This window comes from Mustela putorius, unplaced genomic scaffold (assembly GCF_011764305.1).
Source record: "Mustela putorius furo isolate JIRA1106 unplaced genomic scaffold, ASM1176430v1.1 tig00003845_pilon_pilon_pilon, whole genome shotgun sequence".
Taxonomy (NCBI): Eukaryota; Metazoa; Chordata; class Mammalia; order Carnivora; family Mustelidae; genus Mustela; species Mustela putorius.
Genome location: NW_025421998.1, coordinates 64,520,566 through 64,543,586, shown reverse-complemented (window position 1 = coordinate 64,543,586; position 23,021 = coordinate 64,520,566). Strand labels below are relative to the sequence as shown.

Here is a 23,021-nt window from a genome sequence, read left to right as displayed (position 1 = left end):
GTGAAATGGTACCAGTTGAAGGGAGGCAGTTCCTGAATCCAGCCTACCATGTATGGGAGACAGCCAAGCAATCCCGTTGTTCAAATACTAAACTTCCTTTTTCAGGTGTTTTTCCAATCATTAAAAACAGTCAAGAATTACTTAGATTACCTTTAACAGACACTAAAGTAGGGTACTTTTAATCTAATCGATCATCAATTCAAAATTAATCCAAGAGGACAACAATGGATCCATCTGAACCATTGTTTCAGAATTCAAGTATTAAAAAAAAAAAAGAATTCAAGTATTCCCTGATTTCACCTGCAATCACTTTTTTGAAAAAGTGTCTAAAAATAGTTGTTCCCTGTTCCAATAAAAACAACAGCTGTAAATCCTAATTCACAAAATACAGAGTATGAGGGATTACCAATTAGCATGGCAACGTTTTTTTTTCCCTTTACAAAAGAATTCTCTGTCGCTTAAAAAACAGTCCAGAATTATTTATATTACCTTTAACAGATACTAAAGTAGGGTACTTTTAACCTAATCGATCATCAATTCAAAATTAATCCAAGAGGACAACAATGGATCCATCTGACACATTGTTTCAGAATTCAAGTATTGAAAAGAAAAAAAAAAAAAGAATTCAAGTATCCCGATTTCACCTGCAATCACTTATTTGAAAAAGTGTCTAAAAATAGTTGTTCCCTGTTCCAATAAAAACAACAGCTGTAAATCCTAATTCACAAAATACAGAGTATGAGGGATTACCAATTAGCATGACAACTTTTTTTTTTCCCTTTACAAAAAGAATTCTCTCTTAAAAAGGCGTAACAGTGAATGGATGCCTGTATTAACTTCCCTAATAAAGACGTCGCTCAGTGGAACAACTTAAGGGTAGGATCCAAAGCCACGTGAAGCCTCTGGAATTATAATGGAAATAATCAAAAGTGACTTGATTTACAAAATTGGGATTTAAGGACAACTTTCTGGAACAAGCCCACCGGACACTGCAAGGTAGGAAATCTTTTAGTTAACCCATAAAGCTGTAGGGCTTTGTGCAAAGAATTTGGGAGTTCGGTGGAATAGAGGGACGAGGGAAACTGGGGTTTGCCTGGTTTTCTTAACCTTGCTGGGCTTCCTTTACTCACGCATTCCGTGCTCTGTTAGAGAAAATACGTTCTCACTACAGTTTTGTATTTTATCAGCAAATAAAGTTTCTCTGCTTTAAGTCACGAGATCACAGCACGCGAAACTTACAGAACATACTTGATAATCTTTCTTTCTCGGGCCGTTCAGTTTGATCACCTTCAACCTGGGTTCCCACCGTGGTTTTCACTTTAGGATTGCAACGTCAGGCACACACTTACTTGTGCCTCCACGCTTATCACTTTCCCGGAGATACTCTGCTGCCATTTTAAATCGGGCTGCACGGTCGGTCCAGTCCCTGGAGGGAACTGCCCTGGGCAGCGTCCCCTAGCAGGGGGACCACACACTGTGGAGTCCGTGAGACCACTGACTTTTCTCCGTTCGCCTCCCAGCGGAGGCGCCCCGGAGGCTGCAGAGGGCCGGCACAGCGCCCCTCGTGGTCGTTCCCGAGAGCCTCCTCCCCCGCCCGATCCACTCCCGACACGAGCCGCCAGGGCCACGCGGGCTTCGCGGGGCTTCACGCGCACCCTGAATGGGGTCCGAAACTTCGCCGACAGCCCCCGCCCCGAGACGGCCCTTGCTTCCTCCAACCACTCCCAGGGGAAGGGGCGGCCGCTCCCGGAAGGCGTTCAGCGCCCGAGCCCCGACAGAACCCCACTCGGGCCCGGAGCAGGGCGGGGGTCCCGGGGCCGCCGCCAGGTCTTAGCCTTCCCGCGCCGGAAGTCCGCGCGTGCGCGCTAGCCAGCCGGGAGCGCGCGTCCGGCGCGGAGGGGCGGCGGGGGCGGGGCCGTGGCTGCTCACAGGGTGTCCCCGCCCCCGCCCCCCGGCGTTCCGCGGTCGCCGTGACAACCCGAGCGGCGGCAACGGCGGCGGGCGCGCGAGTCCGGCGCCGCCTCCCGGCCGTACCGCCAAAGCAAGCAGCCGCCGCCCGGCCTTGCTGCTCTCCCCGCCTCCCGGCCCGCGGGGAGGGAACGGCCCGCCCTCCGCCCGCCCGCCCGCCCGCCCGCCGGAGAGTGAGCGGCGCCCGGGCCGCCCCGCCAGCCCGCCGTTCCCCGGCCGCCGTCCGGGCGCGCGCAGCGAGCGGGCGCGACTATGCCAAGATGGTCCTGCAGGCGCGGAACAAGCACCGAGAGGCGGCCCCCAAGCCGCCCCAGCCGCCCCGCGCCTCTCAGTCGCCGCTGAGGGGGGCGCCGGACGCCGGCGCCGGGGAGCCCGGGCCCGAGCGCGCGCCCCGGTCCCCCGGGCGCAAGGGCGCCGCGGGCAGGAAGGGGCCCCGCGCCGAGCCCGCCGCGCCGTCCGCCGGGGGCGGGCTCGGGGGGCGCCTGGTGGCCGGGCTGCGCGGGGCGCTGGGCCTGCGGCGCGCGGGGCGCGGCCGGACCTGGACCACGCTCCTGCTAGGTGAGCAGCCCCAGAGCTCGGGCGCCGCCGGGACGCGGAACTTTGAGGCGCGGGCCCCTTTCCCCCTCCCCTAGACTCTCCTCCCACTTCCGCGCCGCCGAGCCCCGCCGCCCGGTCCCCGCCAGTTTGCAGCCCTCTCCGACTTTTCCTGGGACGTCCTCACCTCCTCTTCCCCTCCCCCTCCGCCTGGCTCAGCCTTCCTCGCTCCCTTCCCGTCCGCTCTCCGTCTCCGTTGAAAAAAAGAAAAAAAAAAAAAAATGGCCCCGAGATCAACAGCTGCCCGGCCTGGCGGCGAACTGACAGGTCTGCGCTAACGAGACTTGGGCGCCGCTGATTGGCGCGGACCGGCCGCTTTCCCGTTATCTCGGCCCCTGGCCGGAGAATGGTTTGCTTTTGGTTGGAAGCGATGCTGTGGAGCTCAAAAGCAGAAGCACGTTCCCTGTCCTAGAAAGTTGCTAAACTTATAATTAAATTTTAGCGTGCTTTTTTTCTTCTTGGCCGCAAACACTGCCGGTGCATTCCTCTCGGCACGTCACTTTCCAGGTTGTGTTGTGCTTGGGGCACTGGAGCTCTAATCCTCTCTGCTGACCTGGGAACATTTGGTGTGGAGGGCTTCCCTCCTTTTCCGCTTCCATGCACCAAATGGATGATGTGCAGCGATGTGCTGGGAAAAAAAAAAAAAAAAAGTTGAAAGAGTCACAGGTTGTGGACCGACTTTAGGTATCCTTTGTTTCCTGACTGACATTCCGATAAGGCGAGTTGTAGCAGTTTAGGTAATGGGCCTAATTTTTCTAAGCCAGTAAAATGTAATACTGCCTTTAGTATATAATACCGTTAATGGGCTTTGGCTACTGCATTATTTAACTATTGGTGATTTATGCCTAATTATCCTTTCAAATTCCCTCAGTGGCCCAAAACAATTTGGATTTCAATATAGGCGAAGGATTAGGACTCAGCAATTCGGCTTCCCCTGACATAACATCCACCACTAGAAGCCGCTCAGTTATAAAAGGCCAGAGTCATCTCCGTGTGTGTGTGTGTGTGTGTGTTTAATGGGCTCAGAAAGGTTGATACTGTTATTTGGATACTTTTATGTATTGTAGATTCAAGCCAAGAAAATTCAGTATTTTCTGTATATTCATCCTCTTTTCAGTAGCGAGCCTGAAAAACCTTACCAATGTGCAGGTTAGATAAGTTCACCTTGGGGAGGCAGCATGGTACAATGGATGAGACAAGCTCAAAATCCTGTGCAGAGTGGTGGTTCGGTTTAAGTTTCAAATTATTTCCTCTGTGAGCCCTTCCTTCTCTGTGACCTGAGAGTATCACCTCCCCTACTTACTGAGTAGAACTAAAAGGGGGTGGCTAATATATGGGAAGGCATTCTGTGTCTAAAGCCTTTAATGAGTTTTAATTGCTGTTATAAAAGCACATGCATAATACTGATTTGTGACAGAATGAAGCTGCATTTTTATTGAGTGGCTAGTGTAAACATTAACCACTTCATAGTGAAATATGGAAGGGCACCACTTCTTTTTCAGGGAGGTTACAGTAACACCCATAGGATAACCATCTTGCAGTTTTCTTGTAATTTGAATCTTTTATTGGATGGCTTAGCTTTGGATTTAGTAAGCATTATATTTAATGCTTATACCTAAATGCAGTTTTGTATTAATAGAACACTGTGGCACTTTACTTGACTTCCCCTTTGGGTATTGGTAAGAGGTACAGGGAAGGAGCGGTCTCACATCTGTGGGTGTACTCTGGACACTGGTCGTTGGATGGAGGTTGGATGATTTTCTATACATTTACAAAAGGCCATCTACCAGATTCTGGAGAATGAACGGACATAGGATGTTTGGTTCTTCCTCTGGCCTTGTACCCTTGGGTCCTGCAGGAAGGAGCAGAGTTTAGACATTTTTGAAAGCTTTCTCATTCCCTCTCTTTTTGCCCTTTGCAGAATGAGTGTGAATTGAGTTGACACCATGCAAGTCTTTAGTGAAGGATTTTGCTATCACAAAAATGGCTTTATTTCTGTTTGGGAAGAAATTTTACAACTTGAAGCTCCCTGATAGCACACATACTTAAGTGTTAGAAACTGACTAGAGGTTCTCGATTCGGTTTCTTTCATCTCCTCCGTATGTACTAAGCACTGATAAACTCACTACCTACCACGATGACCCTTTCTGCTGTTGGGCAGTGTTAAGCACTGTTTAAAAAATCTACTTAACAAACACATATGTTTTTCTTATTTTTAGACCTTATTTATCCATCCAGCGACCAGTGTTATTTAGTGGTAACAGTGATTATGAATTGTTTTTCAAATGTTTGTTTTTTGCAGTTTCACTCTAATAGCTCCCTACATCAGTCAAGGGGAGCAGCAATATAGTAAAGAAAAACCATGATGCTGTTTCTCCAACGTTATTGACCATAACTCACAGTAAGAAATACAATGTACATTAAATCTGCTCACATTTCTAGAAGTACAACCCAGTACATATACGCATGTTTCTGTTATTCCATTTAGGTATGTCGGTGTCCTGGTAGGAAACAGATTTAATAAATGGACTGTTTTCAGAAGTGAACAGTTTTAAGGAACCCATAAAAGACACTGAAACATCCCTGCCTATCAGCAGTCAGAAGGTGCTGCCACCTCTGGGCCTCCAGGGGAAGGGGTGCTTCATCAGGAGCTGACCCCGGGGAAGGCTGTGCTCTGGGAGCAGTATCTCCCAGGAAGGGGGACCCCAGATCCTCTCCTCCCACCCTCTGCTCTCCCGCTCATGCCCCTCACTGGCTGACCAACTGGAACCCCTCTGGCAACAGACCCAGCTGAAGCATTCTGTAGGCCCTGGAATAAGGCAGAGAAGGGAAGAGAGTGGGTTTAGAGATGCAGAAATGTGCGTATACTTGAAACAAGTGTCGTGTAACAATATTTACTCCTATAATGTGCGGTATACTCTGATTTCCTGTTCTGTTGTTTTTAAAAAATAAATGCCATTTACTAACTCTCGAGTTTTATGACATCGTATTAAAACTTATGGTTTGAAAACACTGCCTTAGAATAACTTTTTTGATTCTATACCTGTTTTTAACTATACCTAGTTAAAAACAGGTATAGAAAACAGGGCCTGAGGAAGGCATTTAGCTTCCCTGAGCCTCAGTTTGTGTATAAGTAAAAATGGGAGGCCTGGGTTAGACTGGTGGCTCTCAATCTTAGCAAAACTGGACTAGAGTCACCTGGAAGCTTTAAAAAAATCCTGATAGCCAAGCCACGCATCAGACCAGTTAAGTCAGAATCTGGGGTAGGGTTAGGTGGAGGGAAGTGTCAGTAATTTTAAAGCCCTATGTCCTGCCACTACTTAGAAGCAAACTGTCCAGCATCACGGGGCTGACATTCCTACATATCAGCGATCCCCTAGTACTAAGTGCTTCTTGCTTCCCGTCTTTTATTTATATTTTAAATTTATTTATTTTTAAGATTTAATTTATTTATGACAGAGATACTGAGAGAGGAAACACAAGCAAGCGGGGAGATGGAGAGGAAGAAGCAGGCTCCCTGCTCCGATATGGGGCTTGATCTCAGGACTCTGGGATCATGACCTGAGTCAAAGGCAGATGCTTAACTAACAGAGCCACCCAGGCGCCCCCCTCTTTTATTTATTATTTTATTTTATCTTATTTTTAAAAAATTTTAAAAAAGATTTTATTTATTCATTTGACACAGAGAGAGAGCACAAGCAGGGAGAGTGGTAGGCAGAGGGAGAGGGAGAAGCAGGCTCCCTCTGAGCAGGGAATCCAATGCAGGGCTCAATTCCAGAACCCTGGGATCATGACCTGAGCCAAAGACAGATGCTTAACCGAGGGAGCCACCCAGGTACCCCTCCCCTCTTTTAAGGCAGGGGCACAGACAGTCCAGTTTGCCCATTTCTCCTAGTCTCTGTTGTTTTCCCAAACCTGGGGTTGTAAGTTGCCATTCTTTGTCTGATATGGCTGTTAGTTTAGAGTTCTTTGTACCCATGTCTGTTATCAAAAGAGGGTAGTGAAAAGGATAACTGGAGAGGGGTCTGTGTTTCAAAGAGAAATGGAAGGAGTCCTTTCTTTGGCGGAAGTGAAGAATATGCATGTTAAGCACGCAAATAAAGCATGCCTGTGGCAAAAGGCTACAAGGTAAGATGTCATCTACAAAACATAATAAAATTGTAACCTGAATACGGAAGAGACAGGTAATGAAAACTATTGTTTTTCCCCTTACTTCTGTCCTACTTGACTCGTTTGTTACCTGTCTGGTTCCTAAAGTCAACGGCAACTTCACCCTACTGTAAGTGGGTCCTTTATTGGCAAGGCTTCTCATAGGCACCGTGAGGACATTTTGGATTGAATAATTCTTTGTTTGGATGGAGGCGGGGGAAGCTTTCCTGTGCATTGCATTGTGGGATGGTTAGTGGCCTCACTGGCTTTGAAGTAGCATAGACATCTCTGTACTGACCTGAATCTGAATCTTGTTTCTCCACTTAAAAGCTATAGGTCCTTTAATATTTCTGACTCTTGGCTGCCTCATCTTTAAAATGGGGATGATAAATGTCCCACATGGTTATGGTAAAGAATAAATAATATATGTAAACTGCAGCTTTACTCGTGTTTACCAATTACTGAATGCCTACTACGTCTGATGCTAGTTTAGGGGGATAAGATGGAAGAGAAGACAGCTGTAGCCTCTGTCTCCATGGAACTCCATTCTAAAAGGGTCAGGGACAAATAAAAGTAATACTACCTTGCAGTAAGTCCAGTGGAGGAAAGAAAAAGTAGCTGAGATAGAAAAAAAATAGGAGATACCTGCTTAAGAATCAGAAAAGTCTTTGGGGAGGTAGCCTTCAAAGTGAGCCCTATAAGCAGAGAAGAAGTGCACTGTCCAGAGGAAGAGAAAGGGCAATGTGGATGTGGCACACAGCATTTGCTGTGGTAGGCCACAGCTTAGCCTGTCCTACACGACAGGGGCACGGACCGGGTCTCCTTAAGGAGCTTGGGTTTTATTCCTTGTATTATGGGAAGCCACTGAGGAGTGTTGAATAGGAGAGTAGCATGATTTAATTTTTATTTTGAGAAATCTACTCTTGGGAAAATGGCTTGTGGAGTACAAGGGCAGAGCAGAGAGAAACCATGCAGGGGAGGCTCTGGCGGGGATCTGTAAGAGAATGGTTGGCTATGATGAAGGGGAGGAGATTTGAGATCTGTTTTGGAGAGTAAAATGGTAGGAATTGCTGATGAATTGGACTTGTATTGAAGGAAAGGGAAGAGTTATGAATCATTTCTAGGTTTTGGTTGCTGTAAGCAGGAAAACAAGGTGGCATTAATCGAGATCTTGAAGACGAGGGGCATGGGTGAGGGCATAGGTTTGAGAGAAAAGATTGTGAATTCTATCCTGGTTATGGTACCTTTGAGACATTTTGTGATGTGTCCAAGTAAAACTGCCAAGTGGGCCGTGGGGCATAAGAGATGTCAGAATGGAAACACAATAGGGCATCACCAGCAACTGGGTGGTATTAAATTAATGGGAATTGATAATAGCATCTTTTACTGATTCCGGGTTTACTCTGTGCCAGGCATAGCTCTAAGTGCTTTAGGTTAATTCATTTATCTTAAACTCATTTATTTCACTGCTAACTCAGTCCTGACAATGACTTTGTGATCGTCATACCCGTTTTATCAGATAGGAGATTTGGGGCACACAGATGTTAAATAACTTGGCCAAGATCATTCCTAGAATGTGGAAGGGTCAGGATTTGAACCCAGGCAATGTGGCTTCAGAGTTCATGCTCTTAACTGCTATGCTGTATTTCATCTTCTTTTAGGGCGGGTATAGCAAAAGAAGAAATGAAGCCCCAGGACTCAGTTCAGAGAAACCGCCAACTTTAGTATTCAATAAATGTTAGCTTTCTTGTTCCTTCCTAGGGGAAATAAATAAAAGAGGGATCATGCATAGAGATATGGGAATAAGAAGTGGGCATATTGGGGTGGCATAAGGGACAAAAAAAAAAAAAAAACTGAGGAACTATGAAGACACAGGGACCACTGGCCATCTTAGTGGGATGGCTTTCAAAGAAACACTTAGATACAACTGAGCATCAGCTCTAAGGGTGTAGGAATACATAGATGTTGGGCCAGTACATTTCCTTGGAAAGCCAGTGAATGAAATGGGAATTTTTGCATATTTAGATGTTGCTAAAATTTGAACTATAGCTGTTTTTATAAGTTCTATACACTTAGCCTGTTAGACTGTATTAATGTTTCTTAAAGTTTATCTTAATGAGATTTACATTATCGCAGAGACTGTATGTCTGTGTGCCCATTTCTAAGCGGGGTAGCTTTAGGCTTTATAATTTACATCTTTAGTGCTAAATTCCTGCTTTGCTAGTTTATCTTTTGCCATCAGATTATACTTTGCTCAAACCATTGGAACATTACTCTTCCAGGGATGAGTTTGCTAGTTTTCTTTGGTTATCATTCTAAAGAGGATTAATCATAAAAGTTAGTAAAAATTACATCTATTTCTAGGTCAAGACCTTTATGCTGCTGTTTAATTCCATAAAAGGCAGTATCATTTCATAGGAAAGATCAGTTCTCCATGAATGATCTTTCATAATTCAAGAATCATTGAATAGGAATAAATTTAAAAGTGGAAGAATTGATTTTTAGAGTACATAAATCTACAACTATTGTTAACTTTTTTCCGCTTCAATACTATTTTTTAAAAATTTTTTTCAGCATTGTTATTCTTTCCCGAATACATTTACCCCTGAATACATTCCCCCTGAATACATAAATGAGCAGCTCACACATCTTCACGCTTGTCCAGAATATTCCTTCGTGTTTGACTTCCTTTTCAAAGTAACCAGTTGCTGGGTGTGTTTTTCAAGTCTGTCACTGCACATGATCAATGCTTGGGCAGCATTTTGTAATTTTAACTTTTAGCAGCAAATGTTAACATAATAACCTCGTCACCAAGATCACTCACAGAAGTTCTATTGTGATTCATTGTACTGACCAAGGATGGGGGTAGTTTTTCTTCTAGTTTATAGTAGTACCAGCTGTATTTTAAACACAGTTTATAAATTACTTGGCCAATTACTTTTGAAAACTTGCCACCTTGACAGATTTTTAACTTGGGAAGTTTGTTATAATTGAGAAGAGTGAGGCTTTAGTCATATTTTTATACAACTCAACTCAAATTTGCCTAAAATGCTATTGCTCTGCACCGGATTTGTCTATTACTTCCTAACAGTAATCACTGCTTTTTGTAATGCAGCTTTTCAGTGCTTCAGTTGTCAAACCTCAGAATCTTTTCTCCACATTTTAATAATAATCATAAAGAACTTATGTAACTAGCACAGTGCCACTGTTTTCTACTACATTTAAAAGTGTGTTTTTTTTTAATAAGACCTTATTTCTCATTCTTTTGTCATCTTTGATCTCCATGGAAATATCATAAAAAATCTAGAACTGAAATGTTAGTTACTGGAATTTTACATGTGAAGAAAGTAAAGTAGGTCAGGTGAGTGGCCTGACGTCATTAGTGAGTTCGCAGGGGGAAGTCTGAGATCGAAGTTAAGGTCTCTTGGCTTGTTGAGCATATCTGTCAAATTGTAGGTTTCAGATCTATAGTTTTAGGCAGCTGTCAAAAAACTATCAAAGAAACATTAATACAGGGTGCCTGGGGTGCTGCATTTGAGTGTCTGAGGTTTCAGCTGGAAATCTCAGGGTTCCAAGATGAAGCCCTGTGACTGGCTCCGCCCTCAGTGCCTTGTCTGCTTAGGACTTTCTCTGCCCTGGTGGCCCCAAACCCCCTCCTCTCAAATGAATACTCAATTTTTTTTTTTTTTTTTTTTAAAGACACACTAATGGGAAGATGACCTCCTATATTCTAAGACCTGATAACTCTCTTGGCAAGAACACTACTTTTCTGCTTCTGCTTATTTGGGGGGAATCACTCTGTTATATCCTTATGGTCAACCTGTTAGTTTCCATTTTGTTTTTCCTAACTATTTTTTTTTTAATGATTAGATTTTGAATTATTTTGGATTGGTTGGTTGTTTGGCATTAGTATAAAACAGAGTAAAATAGTAATCAGTGATATCATGGTTTTCTTAACCTTTAAGGAATAGGGTATTTGGGATATCCAAGGGCAGTTTGTAATTTGTGGGGGACTCTATAACCTGAAGATTGGAATGATTTCTTGATTTTTTGTTTTTAAAGATTTTATTTATTTATTTAACACAGAGAGAGATCACCAGTAGGCAGAGAGGCAGGCAGAGAGAGAGAGGGGGAAGCAGGCTTCTGCGGAGCAGAAAGCCCAATGCGGGGTTCGATCCCATGACCCTGAGATCATGACCTGAGCCGAAGGCAGAGGCTTAACCCACTGAGCAACCCAGGCACCCCGGAATGATTTCTTGATTAATGAACTTGTTAAAATCTCTTGCCTAATGTGATAGGCCTAGGTTTATATTGTATATGTGTGGATCTTTTTTTCCCCTCTAAAGAAGAGCTGCAGCTTCTACGCTTTTTCCATTAGGTTTATTAAAGTTTTGCAGTTTTGCTGTGATTGCTCAGAAGCATTTAATGGCCTAGCATATTATTTTGGGTCTGTATTTATCTAGCTACTTGTACTTAAAACACTGAAATGCCTTTCTTTCAATAAAGAGAAAGCTACTTTGTGAAGATTAGTAATGTAGGTTACTGTTTGATTTATAAATATTTGTGTTCACATTATGTGAGGATAAGATTTTAAAGGAAGTTAGAATTTATTGCTGTAAAAACCCATATGCGGGTAATTGTTCTATTAAGTATTCCCTACTTTAATATATGTATATGCATAAATGTTTAAAAATGTGAAAATTTACTTTGTATATTTCTCTGTTTAGAAGCCTAATTATATTCTTTTTGAGAGTGGTGATATACATTTTCTATGCTCTGTTTTCATATATTCATTTTAAAATAAGACTTTGTCCTTGATTTTTAAATTATTTCTAAAGAATTTCCTTCCATATGTGAATGCATTCTTTTGGTTAAATGTGCTTATTAACATTTTCATGCCCAAGCTTCTAATTCAAAGGACATCAGTGGTCAGAGTCATAGAATCCAGGCTTTCCTCCAGGTAATAGTGTGTCCCACGCATGTGACCTTGTACCTCCTAGGAAAATAAGAGTCATATTAGACTCATGAGGACTCCTGGATCGTTTTACTTAATATGTGAAAGTGTTCTGTAAACTGCAACTGAAAAACAGATATTAGACATTGTCATTGTAATTGAGAGCTTCCTAGTTTTTTCCATGTATAAGGTACTGTTTTGGTTAATGCCAAATATATGGAGGAGATTCAAATGAACTAAAAGTCAGCCTTGCCGCCATAATCACATAGACCCCTGAATTCTAGAGCTTGGTAGTAGTGTCTTCATACATGACTGAATTTTTAAAGCGGTCATGGTCCTTGGGACTCAATATCTCTAGTAACAAATTGAGTGCATTTCTTTTTTTTCTCCATTCAAAAGAGAAAACAAATTAAAAGGGCCAAACCTGCAAAGACTTTTAGTTTAGGGAGCAGGAAGATCAAAATGAAAACAGAAAATAACCAGGCAGGCATCTTGGAGAGTGTGAAGTCCGATGTATTAGTAGTAATTGTAGCTATACAAGGTTTTTAAGTACAAGGGAAAGAGATAACTGAGGAAAAAACGCTTATTCACATTTGGTAAAAATGAGGCTGAGAGAGGCTAAATAACTTATAAGTCTTAAAAAATCCAGGGACCTATTTTCTTTTTAAGAGTGACTTTCTTGCCAGGGGAAGTAAAGAAGGATTTGATTTTTAGTTTAAAATTTTTCCCTTTCTTAATCATGTTTTCTGCTCTAGGATTTTGATAATTTCTCCTTCGGAGTGTCTTTTGAACTAATATTTGCCTTTTCCTAATAAAAATAGCTATAAGTGTAGATGTCCAAGCCCCAAGTGAAAGCTTTTGAGTCGGGGCCTTTGAGAGTGGGGGCCCACAAATGAAGTCTTAATATGCCTCTCCTAGATAAACACTCTCAACCCTCATTGAGAACATTAGAATCACCCCCTGTGCCAAACCTAGCAAATGTTCAAAGCTCCCAGGTGATTTCACTGTGCTGTCAGTGTTGACACATTGTCCTTAAAAGAGTTTCTGTATCATCCATCTAAGGGACCTTGTTAAAATGTACATTTGGAGTCAGGCTTCTGGGATGGGACCCGAGAGTCTGCATTTCTAACAAGCTCTCAAGTGATACAATTACTGCTGGAGGACACTTGGAATACACAGAGCCGATTTCACATTAAATTTTGTGAATTACCACCTACATTTTCTTCCAGTCATTTTTGTACCAATGATAATGAACCTTGACTATATACCAGAAACACTTGTGAATTTAAAAAAAAAAAAAATTCCCGAGGCACCTTGGGTGGCTCAGTCGTTTAATCTCTGCCTTCCGCTCAGGTCATGATCTCAGGGTCCTGGGATTGAGCCCTGCATGGGGCACCCAGCTCAGCTGTGAGTCTGTTTCTCCCTCTCCCTCTGCCCCTCTGCCTGATAAATAAATAAATAAATAAATATCCCTGGAATTTCAGATATAGAGGCTCTGGGTTAATTCTCAAGTATCTCTAGTTTTATTTTGTGCCACTGATGATTCTAATGCAATCTCAGGGTTTAGACCACTATGACTCTGTGTTACTGCATGGTGATGTAATCTCTGAAACTTGCTTTGGTTCTTTATTGAGTGGCTCAGTGCTTCCCAACCTTTTTCATATCCTGGCACACATGGAAAATAACAATATTTGTGTGGTATGGAGTGGGGAAGTGGTGTCTTCAAAGCCTGGAGGTTCTTGGCCCCCAGGGACTCTAGTTCTCTCATCCTTAGCACTCCAGGCCCCACTGGTTGAGAAGCTTTGTAAACTAGTATTCATGGAGCTCTGAGAGCCGGGCACACTATATATATATATGTGTGTGTGTGTGTGTGTGTGTGTGTGTGTATGTGTGTATGTGTATGTGTAGTGAGTAGGCCCTCAGTAAATGTTGTCTTGTTATTGCCTTTATCATTTATCATTTATATTCTGTACTGTGTATTAGTGATGGGAGTTTTTTGTTTGTTTGGTTTGGTTTGGTTTGGTTTTTTGTTTTTTGTTTTTTTTCCATGTTGGAGTCCAGGCCACATGCGGCTTTCCTGTAGCTGTCTTCTTTTCTGGCTACCCACCATAAATCCTCACCTAGATGGTAATCATATCTTGAGCCCTATCCCTCCCTCCCATCCCACTTTAATAGACCTGCCTTGAGAAGGTCACTACTAATCTGCCTTTTCAGATTTTTTTTTTACAGTTCGTAGACTTTGTGCCCTTTGCTTCAGTGCCTAATGTGTTCTCTCATTATTTTATGTGCCTAAATCTTATCTCTCAAAGGTTTTATTTTTAATGTTGGCTAATATTTCTTTAATGTTGTTGGTTTCTAGGAAAATGCATTATGCATCTAGTTGGCATTTAGATGCTTGTTGACTTTAGAGCACTTATATCTCTCAAAAATTCTAGGTGCTAGAAAGAAGACGGGAGCTGAGCTTGTGTATACATGACTCTTTTCCCTTTTTAAATTGGGTCCTACAGAATGTCTTTTCACTTGTTGCTTCATTACACAGAAACTGACCTCTGTTTCATTCTAGGTACTATAGACTGAAAATATGATTTCTTTGAATATTAATTTTATTGTAATATATATACCTACATGTAATGGGAACCCTTTGAGCAGTTTGGAATGCTTAGATATTATCTTTAGGAATGTATGTTTTTGTTTAGTTCGGTACATTCTGTAGTTTCTCTTACACAGTGATCATCATTTAACATTTCAACCCAGTGAGGTACCAGGCATAATGCTAAGGGTGTCGATATTAAGATGAATTAAACACAAGCTCAGCCTCAAGGCCTTTGCATTCTAGCAGAGGAAGTTGTTGTGTGCATGACTAGCTATTTAGGTGCTATAATAAAGGTTTTTTAGCTAGGGTGGCAGGATAAGCTTCACAGAATGTCAAGTTTGAATTCCTGTGACTTTGAAGGATGAAATAGGAGTTTACCGGCAGAAGCAAAGGTGTAGCCTTATAAAACACGTGGTATTTTAGGGAATGGTTGTCCAGTGCAGAGGGCAGGAAGGGTGTGTGGTGCGGATTAACTGGAAGTTGACTAGAATGTGGGCTCCATGGTCTGAGCTATGGGAAGCCATGTAACTTTTCAAAGAGGGGGATGAGACGCTTAAACCTGTACACTTAGAAATTGACTTCATTCTCTAGGATGATGGGGAACAAGAAGACTATTTACTGTTGTCCTTTCCATTTGGAAAGAAACTCTTAGACTCTGAATAGATCCTTGAGAAATAAAAAATGACTAGTAATATTAGGAAGAGGTTGAGTAAACTTGTCAAGGTTGACTTGGAAACCTTGTCCAATAGATTTAAGGGGAGGATCCTTAACCTCTTTTTGTCATTTGTCACTTGAGAGTTAGAAAGGTTAAAACTCTTTAGAATGCTTTAAGTATGGATTAACCTCAATTTAGGAATAAAATATATTAAATTTCACAAGTCATTTTGGACTTAGAATATATTTTTCCATATAAATATTGTTACAAGACGAGGTCATCAAATGCCCATGTGGGAGAGGAGGCAGTTCTTCCCCAGTGGAAAAAAATGGAGGTTTTGAATTAGAACCATCTCCAGGTGGTTCTTGCCATTTATTAGCTTTGTGCCTTTGGGGGAAATGACCCCTCGAAGGCCCAGTTTTCCATTTGTAAAATAGGAATAAATACCCCCAAGGCTGTGTGAGAATCAAATGAGAGAGTTGGTGAAGATGCTCTGAATTTCAAGTCAAATACTGGTTAGGAAGTACACACATAAGGGCAAAACGTAACCTGGATGGGAGTAACCTGGATGGGATAGCGCGGTCCTTATCAGGAATGCCTGTTGCTGGCTGCAGTTGCGGGCGAGTCTCCTCTGGGGTTACCACAGAAGGGCAAAGGGAGAGGCAGCCCCCCTTGGTTTTGTGGTTCTTGCTTTCCTCCCTTGAGGAGGAGAAAGAAAGAAAGGGCAGTGGGTCTCTAGCCCTAGAGTGCATGAAACTGAGTTGGGTATCTTTTTTTTTTTTTAAGATTTTATTTATTTATTTGACAGACAGAGATCACAAGTAGGCAGAGAGGCAGGCAGAGAGAGAGAGAGAGAGAGAGAAGCAGGCTTCCTGTGGAGCAGAGAGCCCGATGCGGGGCTCGATCCCAGGACCCTGAGATCATGACCCAAGCCGAAGGCAGCAGCCCAAACCACTGAGCCACCCAGGCGCCCCTGAGTTGGGTATCTTAAAAATGTATCACAGGGGGCACTACTTTCCAGCAATCCTGATGGCAGTGTGCGGGTTATCCACAAAGAAGCCCAAGACTTCAGAGTCATCTTCTTAGAAGGGTCAACTTGAGGGAAGGGAGGATGCTGGGAGAGGAGGTGAGTGCAGGAAGGGTTTGGGTGCTGGGTGGAGAGGGAATAGGGTTTAGGAGCCCCTGAAGATTGAGTGGAACCTATGGAAAAGCCCCCTCTCCCACATCTTTTCTGTTCCTCCTGCCTTCCCTCGGTTAGGGTACAGAGTCGACCACCCCTCAATTAGACAGAGAACACTCTCGATAATGCAGGTCACACAGCGAGGTTTATTTCCAGCTAGCTGGGGTCCAAGTGTCTGCCCAGTGCAGCGGGTTTCAACAAGGACCCCAGCACTCAAAGCCAAGGGTTTATATAGCATTTTTCAAGGCACTTCTTCATGGCTACATACATATCCTGTGCCACCCCACTTTGACAGTTTAACTTTGTTTAAACTTTTGCTACCCCAGCATCACCCTGGCGCCATCCTGGCGGTTAAGTGAGATTTAGGTTTAGAAGAAATTTAACTTTATTTACATTTCCTTCTGCCTCAGCCTCCTTCAGTTTTATAGTGGGGAGGGTGACCTTAGGCCTTGAGGAACTGAGCCCTTTGTCCCTGGAAATTGGGCCATTGAAGAGATAGCCCTTTTTGTTGTAAATCACCAGGACATTTGCAAACCAAGGGAGACTCCTGTCTTGCAGGATTGTGATCTCTGCAAGTTAACTATTTGTTTTTCTTTAACATCTGGTCCCTGTGGTGCTATCACCTAACCGCCCTGGTGGTATATGATTAAGTTGTTTCTTAGGTTTTAGCTACTTTCTCTTATCTCAAGTTCCATGCGCCCTATGGGCTGGTTAGGGACACTCAGTAAAATGGCTTCCTGGCCTTCAGGATGGCCATTCTTATGCTAACCCACTCTTACAGAGCAAGGTGCTGGCTTTTGCTTTGCCAAGATGGCTGTACTTAAGTCAGGGCTAGACTCGAGGTGGGTACAGCCTTGTTTTTCTTGGCCTCCACACCTGGAGCTGGTTTCCAGGACTTGTTTTTAAGGCCCTTGGGGGGAAGGGGAGCAAGGACAGTTTAAGGGTTAAACAACAGTTATTGTTTAACTTCAGTGGAAGCCTCTGGCTAAAATAGAGTGGCTCAGTGGTTTGGGCTGCTGCCTTCTGCTCAGGTCATGATCTCAGGGTCCTGGGATCGAGCCCCGCATCGGGCTCTCTGCTCCACAGGGAGCCTGCTTCCCTCTCTCTCTGCCTGCCTCTCTGCCTACTTGTGATCTCTGTCAAATAAATAAATAAAATCTTAAAAAAAAATAGAAATATAAAATAGGTCCTCACACCTCCTGCTGCTGACCACTGTGGGCCAGGCATTAGGGTAGGGCAGGAGGCATCCCCTCCCTATTCTCCCAGTGCACTGTACTTGCTGGTGTGGGACCATCCAGAGGAAAAGACATGATTTAGATTATTTCATTTTCCTCCTTAATTTTATCAGGTTGTGTCCATTAATTCAGCAAACATTTGAATTGAGCTCTGTGCTCAGCTTTGTGCTAAATACTATAGTATAACTTTCCGGTAAACATTGTTTCTGTCCTCAGGAAGTTACATTCTAGTTTGTTTAAAGGAGATTCTAATAACAGGAAGAAAACAATTTTCAGTGGAGAGGCTGTTCATCCCATGAAACTGAAAATCGATACATTGTGACATACAATCTGGTACAAAATTTCTTTAATCAAAAAGTGGAAGGAGTGTCTGGTTTAGTTTCAGAGTGTTGGTTATTTAGGTGCTTCCAGCAAAACGTTAAGAATTCTTTCAGAATTCTCAGCCATAGGATTGCAGTGTTTTGAATTAGATTACAGAGCAAATCTTCCTTCCTTGAATGCTTTTTTTCTTATGGGATAGGCTTAGATTTTTGAAATTTCAGTGTTGGGTTTTGTTTTTGTTTTTGTAATGTTCTGATTAAAACAAACAAAAAATGCTATATTTACTACAGTCCCTTAGGATGACAAAAAATAACATATGTATTAAAATGGAAAAAGGGATTATCAATTTTATTACACTCACAAAAGACTAGATGGGGTTGGTAATCACTGGACTAAATTTAGAGAAAATCGTTTATAATCTTTTCTGTAGGCAAGGAAGCAAGAAAAGCTCTAGGGGTGCCGTTAGGAATTTTTTGTCATTTTATGTCTTTATGCTTAAATTATATGCTCACAAGGCTGTATCTGCTTCACTGGGGCTTTTGTTTTCAATGACATATAGATATACACACATGTACTTACTTCAATTTTGAATTAATTAAAGTGTAGCTAATATGTCTTTCTCTTTGAGGGGGCAGGGAGAGAGGAGGAGAAGGGCAAAGGGAGAGAGAGAGAATCTTCAGCAGGCTCCATGCTCAGCACGGAGCCCTGTACAGGGCTTGATCTCATGACTTCGAGATCATGACCTGACTTGAAATCTAGAGTAGGATGCTTAACAGTCTGAGCCACTTAGGCGCCGCATAACTCTACTTTTTCTTTCTTTTTTCTAAATTTATTTTTATTTTTTTTTTAGAGAGAGAGAGCGTGAGCAGGGGGGAGCAGCGAGCAGAGGGAGAAGCAGGATCCCTGCTGAACAGGGAGCCGGATGTGGCACTCAGTCCCAACACCCTGGGATCATGACCTGAGCTGAAGGCAGACGCTTAACTGACTGAGCCACTCGGGTGCCCCTCTATGTTTATATATAAAACTTGGTAGTTTCTGTAAAACATACTGTTTCTAACAATAGATGAATTGCAACTTTCCCTCCCTTTTATCTTGGAGGGGGAGAAGAAGGGGAATAAGACACTTTATGGTAAGGGGAAGCCTGGCTTTTGTCTTTCCACTGCCCCCCACCCTCCAGCCCATTCTCCTCAACCCATGCAGTGTAAGGCTTTCTTGTAAGACTTCTTGTCCTTGATTAACTTCCCTTTCTCCGTCTGCTCACTTTGATTACACAAGTTACTCAAGTTAGTTCTGGTAAAGTATTTAAAAAGTATCTGGCATGTAATAAGAATGCAAATGTTAGCTGCTTTATTATTATTACTACTAAATTGAAATGAACAAAGAAATTAAAACTACTGGGCAGGTTATGAATTGACCCTGGAGGCTGGGAAAGAGTTCCATTCAAAAGCCTAAGAATTGTTTAGTGCTTGAGCTATTGAATTTAAGGAAGGCACCAAAAGCCACTCGGTGCCTTTGTTCTTCTGCAGAATTGTGGTATTCTGAGGAACTACAGAGGTGATGGCCTTGAGAAATCCTATTTATCACTCTGGAATTGTGAAGGTTAAAGTCTAATTTAAAAGCATATGTGAAATGCATTGCCCTTAAATTTAGTAGAAGACCTCATGCATTCTTTTACCAGAATTTTTGTCAAATAGTAGGCCCCCATTTTGTTGAATGACTGAATAAATGAAATTTGTAGATATTATTCTAGAAATGTATTACTGTTGTCAAATGAGAAGAAACCAATAGCAAAATTATAAAATAGGAGCAAAATTATCATTTTTAAGTAATATCATTCAGAATAGAAGATTGAGGATGATAAACCAAAAAACTGTAAGAATTAATGATAGTTTAGTAAATGAGTAAAACAAGTACATTGCAAAATAAGTACACGTCAAAAATAAATACATTAACAGCATCTAATAAAGTATAAAAAAGATTTCATGGATCTTAGTAGGAAAAATGTTAATTAAGCTTACAAGAAAGACAATATGAATAAACTGTAATAACTATATTAATTCTACTGATAAGATTTTTGTCAAGGCAATGGAAAAAGGAGTTGAATAATTGAAGGTATATACCATGTTTATGGTTATAAACATATGGATTCCTACTGTCAATGTGTAGATTCTTTCCAAATTATAAATGAAATCCCAATTATAATCTCAAAAGGATTACCAAAGTATTTGTGTCAAGTGTTATGTATGATAAAGATGGCATTTACATTTTATGAGAGGAGATTGATTTATTCAGAACATGACAGATTATTGAGAAAATAAAGCCCAAATTTCATTATTGCAGGGTTAAGTCTTTAAAGGCAGAAACCAAAAAGGAAATGGATGGTAAATTTGGCAACAACGACAACAAAAAAAATCAAAATTTTGAAAGCTCAAAGTACCATATATAAGCAAATGTCAAATGACAAACATGGTTAAATATTTGCAGTTGTAGTGATCTAGAAAGAGTAACTTTTGTCTTGTATAACCATTAAGATCTCCTAGGTAGAGTGTATTTTTTAATTTTTAAAAATATAAATACTACAGGCTCCTGGGTGGCTCAGTGGGTTAATGCTTCTGCCCTTGGCTCAGGTCATGATCCCAGGGTCCTGGGATCAAGCCCTGCAGCGGGCTCTCTGCTTAGCAGGGAGACTGCTTCCCACTTCTCTCTCTGCCTACTTGTGATCTCTGTCAAATAAAAAAATAAAATATTAAAAAAAATATATATATATATATAAATATTTCTTTAAGAATAAAGGCAATAAGTTCCAGACTGGTTTTCATTTCTAAGAGCATTTTCATACTTCAGTTCCTTATTAGTTATTTAATCAGAAGCCTGCAATAAGATGAATCTTGTGGCATAAGAAAATTGGTATTTTCTGGATTCTTCTTAGTACATTCTTTTTACTTGGACAGAAAGCAACTATTGATTTTCCTATGAGACTGATTTTATTATTACCTTGTTTTCTCTTCCTTACCTTTTCTCTCTTCCTTTTACCCTGATAAGAGAAAAAAACTCTAAAGGCCTGAGATATAAGGGAAGTCATTTTAGATTTCTTTCTAAGTCAGCATAACTATACATAAACTTGGTTTAAACCAAAAGCCTGATTTATGGCCTGCCACACATACATTATACACCTGCTTTGTAAATGAGTAGCCTAAAGGGAAACCATGTTGTCTTTAAGATATCGATCAATGCTCCTACTCTCTGCATTCCTTGACATTAAAACTTGTGTTCCCTGCCTGTATGCTAATCTATAATCTTTTGAACTTCTACAAGATGTAAAAAAGTATATAACAGTAAAAATTGTTTATTCCACAAAGCACTTTCTTCCCTGTGAAGAGTGTGTTTCCTGGACAGCTGTCTTAACTTGGCCTCTACTTTTAGAGATTCTAAAATGTTTGCTTGTTTTGCGTCAACAACCCCTCCATCTCTTGTTTTTATTTCATTCTACATTTGTTTAAAAAAAATAGGAAAGTTTATCATAAAAATCCAGATATTGCAACAATATACAAAAAGTTGTAAGCTCTCGTTTTATTCATTCCCAGTGCTGTGCCCTGAGGTCACCATATTTCTTTATTCTAGAGTTACCTTTCACTGCTGGTTCTGTCCCTGTGGCAGTGCTATTTGTGGAAGTTTCCATCTGAGGTTTTCTTGTGTAGTTTTTGTCAAATAGTAGGCCCCCATTTTGTTGAATGACTGAATAAATGAAATTTGTAGATATATGCCTAATTCTTTTATAGACCAAGCTGTTGGATTTTAAACCTAGCCCTAGGGTTTCTTTCAAAGAGTCACTCTCTTTCCCCAGTTGCTAAGAGTCCAACATCACATATCCCAAATGCTTATCTTTATAATGCTTTTCCATAAAGTGAAAACATTTCTTTATGCTAGTATACTAATTTAAATTTCTTTTTTTTCTTTCAGCTGCCTTTGCAGCAGTGTTGCACTGGTAAGATTGTTTTTTTTCCTCTGGTGTATTTTATGCAGATGTTTACAACTCACCGAAGCAATTTCTTGTATATATAAAGAAATAATTTCAGGATGATAAGGGTGAATATATATTATTACATGCAACACAATAGTCTGAAGAAGTAGTTTAATTGATAAATCAAGGTCAGAATAATGTAATTTTTTAATAAAAAAAGAGATCCATTATTAAAGAGGTTATATTTGAGACTCTATTTCACTTAACGTTAATATAGTGTTCATGTTGAGAGGAAGATTAATTTTTTTAATCTTCTGGATAGAGTGAAATATGAATTTCATTAATCAGACATTTCAGAGATGGTAATCCAATGACATTTATAGTTCAATTTATAATTTTATTGTACTTGACTTAAATTATTGTTATTCTGGTTCATTCTAATTTTAAGATCTCATTTGAATGTGTTTTCTATTAGAAATTTTAGTGGAATGTTACGACAGAGTGGAAAAATAGATACAGATACCACTGTATTTGAATTTTATTACAAAATTATGTGCAAGTTTCTAGATACCTTTATTTTTGCTCTTAGAGTTTCTTTTAAAAATAATACTTAGTATAAGCATCAACACTTGGTCTGTCACCCTTTTGTTTTTACAGGAGCCATATAACACACCTCTTTGAAAATGATCGTCACTTTTCTCACCTCTCAACATTGGAAAGGGAGATGGCTTTTCGCACTGAAATGGTTAGTTTTTATGTGATATTTTTGGGATCTAAAAACTTTTAAGCATTTTCTAATGGAAATTTTCAAAGAAGTTTGAAAAAAGAAAGAGTAGACACCTCCCCTTGCCCATTCCGCAGCTTCAACAACCGGTGACACAGCCATTTTTCCTTCGTATATACCTCCACACATAGGAGACCTTAGACATCATCATTTCATCAGTAAATACTTTTGTATGTATCTCAAAAGAAAAGAATTTTTTATTACCTACAGTACTGTTGGCACACTTGAAAACAATGAACGGTGATCTCTTAATATCGTTAAGTGTCAGCCACTGTTTAATTGGCATTATTTTTTCTTTTTATATTGATGTGTTTGTAGTCTGGAATCAGGATTCAAACCATGTCTGTACATTTCATCTAGTTGATGTTTTTCTTAAGTCTTTTAATCTATAAATTCCACTTCCCGTTTTTATTGTTTTACTATTTAGTTATGGAAGAGTCCAGGTTATTTGTCTTATAGAATTACACGTAGTAATTTATGTTATTTATTATGTCCACTGTCCAAAGTTCCCTGAAAATTGGTAGATAAAAGACTTGATAGCTGAAAGTTCAATTTTTTTGGGGGGTGGGCAGGAATATTTCATAAGTAATGTGCATTTATTGCACCATACAAAGAGGCACACCACAT

General features: G+C 41.1%; 1 protein-coding gene across 3 annotated transcripts in view; it reads left to right on the top strand.

Annotated features, from left to right (window-relative positions):
* Nucleotides 1-2,025: 2,025 nt before the first annotated feature.
* Nucleotides 2,026-23,021, top strand: part of DPY19L1 (dpy-19 like C-mannosyltransferase 1) — a 100,299-nt gene continuing 79,303 nt past the window's right edge. For 2 of the 3 annotated variants that reach the window (XM_045062871.1, XM_045062870.1), the window contains exons 1-3: nucleotides 2,026-2,526; nucleotides 21,610-21,634; nucleotides 22,268-22,355. In XM_045062871.1, coding sequence (XP_044918806.1) covers nucleotides 2,229-2,526; nucleotides 21,610-21,634; nucleotides 22,268-22,355 — 411 coding nt within the window. In that variant the 5' untranslated portion in view covers nucleotides 2,026-2,228. The remainder of the gene's footprint in view (nucleotides 2,527-21,609; nucleotides 21,635-22,267; nucleotides 22,356-23,021) is intronic. The other variant, XM_045062869.1, reaches the window with a different exon arrangement.